Here is a 10789-nt window from a genome sequence, read left to right on the forward strand (position 1 = left end):
ATTACACACTTACACATACACGCAGCTCCTTCTACAGTAAGAGGGTGAGTTATGCTATCGACCTTTCATTTTCACCACCATTATAACATTCATATGCTGTTTTGTTTTGTTTTTTTTGCTGCAGTATTTGCATTGTGTACCAAAAATAGACAGCCAAATGTCTGTGCCTAGCTAAAATTAGGGTTCACAGAAAATAAACTCCAGTGTCCAGTTTATTTCATTTTGTCAGTCTGCTTTCATTTACTAAAAATGTTCTGAAGTTTTTTGCCTTTTGATAAAAGCTTTTTGCTTTGCATTCCCATCATTGCTGCAAGCAGTGTTTTGAATTATGGATGTTGGGGTGTGGTGCTGTACATTATTAAGATATTCTTTAACTTAACCTTTCCATTTCTCTTCTCAACTTTTTCTGTTCCTCCATCTCAACCATCTCCACCCACACCACAGCGCACAGGAGGGTTGTTTGGCAACCATGTCAACTACTACAACCAGAGTGATGGCCGTGGGTCCTTCCCGCAGTCTTTCACTACCCAGCGTCCCTTGCACATCAGCCAAAAAGGGTCACCTTGTGAAGGCGAGAGCCCGTCTCATGAGAAGCTCATGGATTCAACTACTTTCACCCCTTCCTCTTACTCCTCATCAGACTCTAACGCCAACATCAACAATGCCAACAACACTGGCATGGCCGGGGTGGCAACCCAGGGCATCAGCCGATTCCCAAGCCCATCTATAAGCACTGTGGATGGGCACACCGGGCAGCCACTCACCCCCATCCTGCTGCCAAGATCCGCGTGGTGCTTTCCTCCAAAGAGGTGAGTGCAGGCTCAGCAGCAGCTTCCATTTACACCTTGTTTTGAACTTTTCTGCTTCTTTCCTACTTTATGTGCTCCTTGATTGTGTTGTGAATAATTTGCTTCCCTCTTCCATAGCCCAGGCATTAGTACAAATATTTAACTGCCTTGTTTTAACATAATTAACAAAAAAGATGTCCATATAGACATAAATGATTCAGTGTTTATTTTACTACCTGCTTTCTTTCCCTGTCTTTTGTTTCTGGTGGCGAGCAGGACGTGTTTTTATGACAGCCTCATGCGGTATGTTGCCAGGGGACAGAGAGAGCGAGAGAGAGAGAGAGTGTGTGTGTGTGTCTGTAATCTCATAATGGCATATAAAATAACATAGCTGTCAGGGTGCTATAGTAACACTTGTTGCTATGCACACAGTGCTTTATCTTGCAATAGCAAAAAGCAGGCTACATGCTGTTACTATAAAAATCAGCTACCAAAGCCGTAGATAGACTGTTTGGTTCAATGGGGCCAAACGTTTCCTATCAAGGCTTCTCTGACTGCTGTTTTTTTTGTTTTGTTTTGTTTTGGGGGGGGGGGGGGGGGGGGTGTTAATATGTCAGATCTGGGTTAGACACTGTATAGAAACATACAAACATCTGAAAGCTTATACTTGTTTGCTAATTTTAGTGCAAATGTGGAAATGTGTGATCTACGCTCACTGCCACTTTAATAGGTACACTTTGCTAGTACCAGGTTGGACCCAGTTTTGTTATCAAACTGCCTTTTGACACGATGGCGTCACACAGCTGTTGTAGATTTCTTGGCTGCACATCCATGATGTGAATCTTGCCTTTCATCACATCCTAAAGGTGCTCTACTAGACTGAGACCCTTTCTTGGATGTCTGCTGCTGTGATGGTTATACTGAGATCTGGTGGCTTTGGAGGCCATTTGTGTGCATAGAACTCACTGTCAAGAAATTAGTTTGGGATGATATGAGTTTCATGACATGATGGACTGATTCTTATATAGCTGTATTTGAGTACTCAAAGCATTTTATGCAACATGCTTCATGCTTCAACCAGTTCAGGCCCATTCATTCAAAGACTTTTTTCTGCACCAAAGTGCTTTCTTTCTAAGATTCACACACATTATTACTCCGATGGATGCATCAGGAGCACATTGGGGTTCATTATCTTGCCCTTAGAATACTTGTATGAGATCTAGACTGGAGCAGCCAGTGATCAAACAACCAAACCTTCAACTGAGGTACAGCCACCCCAAATAATGTGCAGCCATCAGAAGGTGGGCACACTGTGGACATAAAGGGATGGACATACAGTAGTTAGCAGCAATACTCAGGCTGGCCGTAGTGTTAAAACGATGATCAGTTGGTGCAAAGCATCACTATCCACCTGTACTATTGATGCAGGTTGAATTCATCCTTTAATTTTTTTAGGACAAATTCTGAGTCCACTATCTGATTGTCACAGCAGTATTTTTCAAAGATCATTTTTCATCATGAGCTTGAACTTCTGTAAAATGTCGCCTTATTTTCCTGTTTTTAGCTAACAGGAATGGCACTTTCTTTAGTCTTTTGCTGCTGTAGCACAAGGTCCAGTGTTGTTGCATTTAGAGATGCTGTACTGCTGCCTTCCTATCAGCTCGAAGCAGTCTGGCAATAACACTCTGATAGATATCTGCATTGATGAGCTCATAAACAGGTTTACCTATCAAAGTGGCCGGTGACTGTATATCCATGAAATTTGGTTTATATGTTTTGAAAGTTGTGCTTTATTTGCTCCATGTCAAGTTAAAATATATTACCAAACTTTGCATTTATTTTGATTTTAGTGGCTTAATTAGCATCCCTTTCTGAACGACTTCACATATTAAGTCACTGTAGTTGTAAGGCTTTAAAAACAGCAGTCAATTAATATGTATATCATTGCCTTGATTTATTTTGCCCACTTGTTGGGATGTTGAGCCAGCTTTACACTTTAGTTACGATAACTGATTGTGTGTGCTGGCATGTATGTCCGCAGTTTTTCCTATTCATTAGGCCTACTCGGACAGTAATTAATCTAAAATAATACACTTGAGTACAAGCAAAGCAAAGTATAAGCTTTCTGATGGACTGGATTTAATCAGTTCAGCAACAGGTTAAGATCCACCAAGGCTTGGCCAAAATCATCAAGTTAGGTCGTTGTTCTAACCCAGAGTTTGCCGTGGAACCGTTAGCTGATTAAAGGGACATCTGGCATTTTTAGGTTTTTTTGTTTGATTGTTTTTTTCCCACATGATTTGTTTTTCTTCACCACACTGTTGTTTGGGGAGGTTTATGTGCTGCTTAACAAAAATTAAATTAAAAATTCTGGGACTTGAAACTGAAACTTGGCATCATATTACGCCTCTTAATTCGAAACTCAGGGAAACAGAAGTGCTGTTGCTTGGAAGTAAAAACACATCTGGTGAAGAAGAAGAGAATAAAAATTAAATGCCAGAATGTCTCCTTAAAGCTTGAGTCTTGGGTATGAAATACAGTTGTGGTCAAAAGTTTACATACACTCATTGTAGGCATGAATGTTGTGGTCATTTGGAGCATTTAGTGATTTCTTTGATTGTACTGCATACATTTGTAATAATTTTTAAAAAACTGAATCGCATGCACAAGTTTAAATTTATTTTGGATTGTCTCTAATCCACACAGGGTCAAAACTACACATACATGCTCAAGCATATAGATGCACCCCCTCTAATATTTGGTTAAGTATCCTGTGGAAAGTTCCACCTGAACCAGGTGATTTGGTAGCCCTCAACAAGCTTCTGGGATAATTCTGGCTGGATATTTGACTACTCTTAGCAGAATCGGCAGAGTTCATTTAAATTGGTTGGTTGAAGCTGGGGCTTTGGGAAGGCAGAAGCTTAATGTCAGCCTGCTTTATCCATTCTAAAACCTGCTGTCATCTGTTTTTGGGGTCATTGATCATTTTTTGGATCATAGCTTCATCTTTACTTCACTTCACTGATGTCAAATGTCTCAGTCTTTGTTCCGTCTGAACATAAAACTTTTCTCCAGAAGTCATTTGGCTTGTCCAAGTGGGACTCAATATATACATGCGTTGACTTAAATCTTTTAATAGGTGGTTCTGAAGGTTGTACGATCTCTTTTAACTTTGATGTTTCACTACTTTGCCAAAGAAACTACTGGAAGATGAGTGTTAGTATCCACAATGAAGCATTTTAAATCCCAGTGGGCTGAGAAAATGCCAACCAAGAAATGAGCCTCTGCTCCAGAACCGACACCTTTAAGCTCAACTGATATTTGCAGCTGCCCACATGGGTGAGCCAAATGGCTGGTCTAGTTGGAACTTGCCAAGGGAATTTTAATGGAAAATTGGTGGGGTGTATCTATATATTTGAGCCCATGGGTATACTTTTGAACCTGTGTGGATTAGAAAAAATCCAGAATAAATATAGATCTTGTTTTTAAACTTATTAAAGATGTATGCTGTACAATTATTCCACCCTGGAAAAAGAACATCGCCAAATTACCATGGTATTCATGCCCATGATGAATGTAAATAAACTTCTCACCACAACTGTGGATGTGACTGGAAAGAAGACATCTTTGAGACGCAAAGAGAATTATAACCTCCTCGCACCAGAAAAGCACAAGTATATTATAAATTGGATTTGAATCTTAGTATCCTGAGGGAAAGTCTCGTACCTAACCCACCATACCACAGATTCTGACTCGCTACATGGTCTTGCTAGCTCTTTATGCTACTTTTACAATTCACTCGGTCTGGTCTGAACATATTTGTGATTAGCCTGTCAGAGCCCAGAGAAGGTGCATGAGTCTAGTTTCCTATCAGACAACTGTGTGAAAGGTTGCTGTGGAAATTTCCTTCTGTCCAGTGACGCCAAAAACGCCAGCTCCAGCTTTTTTCTCTGATAAGCAGTGATTCGCAGAAAGCAATAGCCTCAGATTCTGGGACTTTACTGACCTTCAAATGATGATAGCAGCATAAAAAGTACTATATTAAAATAGAGCTCCCTGAGAGCAACATTCCTTCAGAATATAGTCTCTTCTGTGTTTTTTAAAGATGTCTGAATTTCAGTCTTGCTATCAATTGCCACAATCCAGGTGTTGCCTTTTAATGCTATTCACCATTTTGCTTCAAGAAAATAGCCGCAATATCCACCCGCTTCTTTTCAGACTCTCCTCCTCCTTTGCCTTCCTAATTGCAGTAGCTAAGCATCCATGGGTTTCTCCTTTCAGTTTTATTGCAAATAATTTTTAGTGTATTTACATGTACTTGTCTGTCTTCCTGTTTTTCCGTGTGTCGTGCGTCTTTATGTTCATTCTGTGTTTTTGTTTGTTCGGCCGTTTGCTTGTTTGTCTGTAGCTCAGACTCGTGTGACAGTCATCTGCCAATCATCCGAAGAGGGGAGGGGTCAACAGAGGAGACATACGACGAGAGCTATGTTGAAGACAGGGTGTACCATGAGGATGACCACTCGCTCTCGTCTGACATGTAGTGTTTAAACACATATGCACTCAAAAACAGCAACGAAAAAAAGCACATTTATTCCCCAAGCCTTTAATATTTCACAACTTTTTTTCTTTATTTTATGCACTTGTGTGCTCTTGTTAGGCTGGTGTATCACGATGAGACTTGTAAGCAGTTGACTCCCATGGAGGAAGCAGAGGAAGTCGAGGACAGAAGAGGAGGAGGAGGGTGGCAGTCTCCCAGGAGAGTCTTCCTCTGTCCCACTTCTCTGGGTGAGAAGAGGCATATGCACTTTTAAAAAAAAATCTTGCGTATAAATTGTGCCTGCTGTCATTTACGCATCTTTACGTGCTGTGTTTTTGCATATTTGTGGCATTGATGTCAGGGCGGAGATCGTCCTTCCATCTGGAGTGTCTCCGGAGACAGTCGAGGCCAGACGTCTCTCAGAAGACGGCTGTACCTTTACATCTTGTACATCATCAGGTAGCAGACGCCTACATAATAGAGGCAAACACACAGAGTTACAGATGCACATAAAAAGATGTGCAAAGCCAACATAATCCTCCGGGCAGCTCCTCTCTAACTCTCTCCCTCTCCTCCTCCAGGCTCTGGCTGTAGCAGGGTTGAGTCCTCTGCTAAGACGGAGTCACTCACCGACCCTCTTCAGTCGGCTGTGCTCCACACCTCCAGCAAGTCCCACAGGTATACAAAGAATTTTGAAGCACTTTCTGTCCTTGTCATATTAAATCAGTGAGATAGTTCTAACTAATGTTTTATACTTTCCTTAGCTCAATGCAGTGATGCCTCCTACCAGCGAGTTCCCTCTCTGAGGCTAGAGGGCTCCAACTCCCATGAAAAGCTCAATACCAGCTTGCCCTCTGTCAACTGTGGCCCATGGTAAGAAAATAAAGCTGCTCCAAAAACAGTTTACGCACAAGTGACATTTTTTACGTTTAAAACAAATCACTTCCCCTCCTAGGTACAATGACAGTAATGGGAATAGCCCGGTGCCCAGTCCTAGCCCCACCCCTAGCATGCCAGCGTCCAGTCAAAGGGCACCGAGGCCGGTGTCGCTCACTGTGCCGTCGCTGTTGGGGAAAGACTCCAGCTCGCTGTCTCACGGCAGCGCAGGCAGTCTAGTGGAGGCAGTGAGTATGAGTTATATGTACCTGTATCTGTGTATAGGATGATGAAGGATATTCTCTACCTGTTATTTAGCACATATTCAACACCATACTGTACCACATGACACATTAAACCTTTCTCCTCTCTGTCTATCCCTCTTTTCCCTGTCAAGGTCCTAATATCAGAGGGCTTGGGTCATTTTGCCCAGGACCCCTCGTTCATTGAGGCGACCAAAGCGGAGCTGGCTGATGCCTGCGACATGACCATCGAGGAGATGGAGCACGCCGCCAACAACATTCTCAACGGCACCTCGCCCACAAACGCCACATCCAGCACCACCTCCACCTCTCAGCACAGCCCTAACGGCAACGTCCTCCCCTTCCACACAACAGCAGCAGCAGCAGCAGCAGCACCATCAACGCACAGGGACCGAGTGGTCGGCTTGAGTCCTAGTGAAGGTGGGGGAGAAGCCACAGGAAGCAGAGGCTCCATACACGGTCCCTCCTCTATAGAGGAGCGGCAGGAGCTGCTAGCCAGAGAGAGAGGACAAGAAGAAGAGGAGGAGGAAGAAGAGGAGGAGGCAGGAGGGAGGGAAGAGGGGCACTACAGAGGCTCGCTTGTGATTGGAGGAGCACGACAGAGGAACAGCGGGCTGTTGGAGGACGAGGATATGGAGTGTGTGACAAGTTTATAGGAGTCAAGTTAATGGGTTCGATCGACGAACTGGCCCCTCTGACATCATCAGAGACTGATGCTTGTCAGGTGCTGCTTACAGCACCGCAGCTGGCTCTGTCTGTCCCCACCCTTCACATACACACACACAAACACACTCTGTCGCTCTGGAGAGTGGCGGCCAGTGATGCAACCTTAAACACCTGGTTAATGACTCTGTTAGTCTATGAGTTAGTATATGGATGGATGTTTGCTGTAAAAGCGATATACTCTACGAGCGTGTGCTTGCGCGCGTTTGTCAGTGTGATCTAGGATTTTTTTCTATCTGTGCGCGCATGTGCGTGTTCTCCACACGTGTCTGAGTGTGTCTCTAAAGTGCCTCACAGTTTTATCATGTCCTCAAAGTGTTAAGCGCAGAAAAGTAGACACAAGCAAAAAAGAAAAAAGACAAAGGGAAGTATGACTGAAGGAAGGTAGACAAGAAACAACACAGCCAGGAAGTCCTTTCTATGGATCTCCTACAGACAACATAGTGTGTTTAATGTTTTCATTTCCTACACCTACTTTGTGTTGTTGTTGTTTGTCTGGCCGCCATGACACCAGGTAGGGGACAGCAGACCAGCTTTTGAAAGGGGTCAGTTTGGATTACAGTATGACCACACCCACTTGAGGTCAAAGGTCAACTCCTCCTCTTTGGTTCACTGATGATGAAGCGCTGTATTGAGTAAAACAGGGATGAAAAAAAGCCCTGTTTGAAATCTCATTTCTCCTCCTCTTCCAAAGCTAAGGAACCATGGAGCACAGCCCTGCCAGCCTGGAGGTGGGATTGAGGTGACACACCACCTCCAGCCAACGGGGGGAAGGATTTGAGGGATGGTCCAACAGCCCCAATAAGGGTGCCATAGGGATGGGGGGCCCAGGCAAAGGAAGACATTCTCTGGCCAACAGGAAGCTAGCCAGCTCTTTTTATTTTTTTCCACCGCTGGTCAGGAAAACTCCAGCGAGAGACAAACTTGAATCGTCTGTCAACGTGATCTGGCTCCGCCTCCTCCACCGCTTTTCCTCGTTTGGCCACACCCACTCGCTGCCCCGAACAGGAGGAGCACTGGGTGGCAAAGCAGAGACAGCGAGCCCCCCCTTTCTGCCTCATACCTCGCCGTTCCTCACTCCTTCCTCCCTCCTTCCTCCCTCCTCTTTGGTTACTTCACCATCCCTCTCCCTCCATCGCTGAGTCTTTTTGCTTTGTCAGCCCTCGGGGAGGCGTGCGTTTGTCGAACGGGGCAACAAAGATGGCGGGGTGCGCGGGAGAACGGGAGTGAGTGATTGAAATGAAAAACAGACTCTGCCGTCAATCAAAGACACTTCCTTCTCCAGGACCCTCCTCTTCCTCTCAGCGTGGAATCCTACTGGATTTGCTGCCACACACGATTTCTACAGACCACGCCCACTATGTATTTAACAGTTCAATATTGTGCAAAACTGGCTAGCCATGACTATTTTTGTTTTATATTCATGATGTTATTGGTTTAATTTATCCTTGATTTGTTTGCACAATCGGGGTGCTGGTCTTATAAATGTATTTTTGCTCGGTTTATTTTAGGAGAATTTTAAGAGGTTTTAAGTAACGAAGCAGGGCGTAGTGTTTGTGTGCGAGTGCATAACTATATTTGTGCGTGCGGATGTGTGTCTGCGTTTTAGTACAGGATGTATGAATGCGTGAGATAGAGTGTGTATCTTTAAAAAAGGGGGGGGGGGGAGGGGGGTCTTTCTCTCTATCAGTATGCACCTTTTACAGATTGTATCTATTTATTTATTTATTTTTTTCCCAGAAGAGAAAAAATGTGTGCGTGTGTGTGTGTGTGTGTTTGAGTGATTTACTTGTGTATTCTAAAAGCTGATTTTAAGCCTAGACAGTAAATTAAGGTAGCATTACAAGTATGGTCTTGTTTGTGTGTATGTACGTGAGGGTGTGTGTGTGGGTACGTGCGCGTATGTGTGATAATGGGCCTCCTTAACACAGGGTTACCATGGACAGGCATGCTTCCAAAGCTTTGTGATTTCATTAGCAAGATTTTTACTTTTTAGCCAAGCTGCAGACTCAGAAGCTGCTCTGTCTTCAACAACTAGTTTTTGCATTACTTTTCTTTATTTCCCCACTCAGAGGTACTTAACTGTAAGGTCTCCAGCAAGGTCAGAGTGAATTATAGATCTTTCAGGCATTGCAGTTTTTCCAGACGGTAAGAAGCCTTTTGGCAAGTTGCTGTTTTTCTTAATCATGGCGGTTGTTGCTCTGAATTTTAGAAGCCCCCTTATTCATAGCGGCACAGTGACAACTCGTAAAGGAACTCAGAGTGGGGGTGGTCCCCCGCGTATCACACATTACACGACCATTTGAGTTTAAACTCCAAATTAACTTTTAGGGCTGGTGTACAGATGCTGCAAGACTTCTGAATCACACGTCTTTATATGAGGCTCGTATCATAAAATGTATTTTTTTATCAGGGATGGTTTCAGAGATAAAACCGACTTCCTGTTTGTGATATTTATGATTTACTGGTAAAGACAGTTTGCTGAAAAATTAGCATACAAGCAGGAAATTTTACTGATAATTATGAGACGATGATAATTGTTTGGTTAATGTGATAAATTATTAGATAGAAATCACAAAGCTTACATTTTGGATGGAAATTGTATCCTAAGCTACTTTTTTTCTTTATAAGTAGCCTGGAATTTTTTGATGGATTGTTCTCTTTTTTAACTCGATCCTTGGGTATAGTTTGAATACACTGAAAGTACGACCACTGCAAGGTATTTCATTCAAGCCTCAGCATTTTACACAGGGCACAGGTCTCACTTCGGTACTGTACCGTCTCCAAAAGCATTCCTGACATCAAAATCACCTCATTGGTACCAACTGCCACATGTATTATTATCATTATTATTATTTCTACAATTTAATATTTAAAAGTGAAATCGATAAATATGCAGAATGTGTGCAGGTAAGGAATAAAAGGGGAACAGATTCATGAAATTCAGTCTTAAAATTTTCAGAATCAGAGAAACTTTATTAATCCAAGAGGGAAATTGAGTCCCAGAGGGACATTTGCCTGTTGTCTGACGAGATGAAGCGTATTATCAGTTTTATTTTCCAAAGACTAGGCATCTTCCACCTACACTGTAAGTCCCTTAAATACAGGTTGCCAATGGCCAAATAGGGAGAAACCTAATTGGTGTTAACAGCACTTTCAAAATGCAAAGTACACTAGGAGAATACCAAAAGTCACCGAACAGTGCATCTTCATGTTTTGCTTATGACATTAATGAGTCATTTTAAACCTAAATCACAAGTTTCTCTAGTTAATTCCAAGAAAAATTCGAATACACTGCAAAAGCCTTTGCCATTTCAAGTCATCAGCGATGTTGAACGACCACCTAGAGACAGTCGTATGTCTCAACTTACGGCCATTCATTTCTCTTTAATTTACCATTAAGGACTTACTGTCGAGCTCTAATTCCTTCATGTTAAGCAGAGCAGCTTTGTGGCAGGGAAGGGGGGTATGCATGGACACACTGCCATACACTGCGTCCTGTGCCAGTACCAGACTTCTGACATTATTATGCAAACTAAATGTGAATGTTGAGTATGTTCTAGTGGCAGTGATGATGTTGTTTTGTGGTTATGACACTGCAA

At 43.0% G+C, this 10789-nt stretch overlaps 1 protein-coding gene across 4 annotated transcripts in view; it reads left to right on the forward strand.

Moving 5' to 3' along the window:
- The window catches only part of cacna1c (calcium channel, voltage-dependent, L type, alpha 1C subunit), a 199761-nt gene extending 190938 nt beyond the window's left edge, over positions 1–8823 (forward strand). For all 4 annotated transcript variants that reach the window (XM_063501408.1, XM_063501409.1, XM_063501407.1 and 1 more), the window contains 9 exons: positions 445–809; positions 1065–1091; positions 5197–5325; positions 5446–5573; positions 5687–5784; positions 5907–6003; positions 6090–6198; positions 6281–6449; positions 6599–8823. In XM_063501408.1, coding sequence (XP_063357478.1) covers positions 445–809; positions 1065–1091; positions 5197–5325; positions 5446–5573; positions 5687–5784; positions 5907–6003; positions 6090–6198; positions 6281–6449; positions 6599–7120 — 1644 coding nt within the window. In that variant the 3' untranslated portion in view covers positions 7121–8823. The remainder of the gene's footprint in view (positions 1–444; positions 810–1064; positions 1092–5196; positions 5326–5445; positions 5574–5686; positions 5785–5906; positions 6004–6089; positions 6199–6280; positions 6450–6598) is intronic.
- The last annotated feature ends 1966 nt before the right edge of the window (positions 8824–10789 follow it).

The sequence above is a fragment of the Pelmatolapia mariae genome, linkage group LG17 (assembly GCF_036321145.2).
Source record: "Pelmatolapia mariae isolate MD_Pm_ZW linkage group LG17, Pm_UMD_F_2, whole genome shotgun sequence".
In the NCBI taxonomy this organism is placed as follows: Eukaryota; Metazoa; Chordata; class Actinopteri; order Cichliformes; family Cichlidae; genus Pelmatolapia; species Pelmatolapia mariae.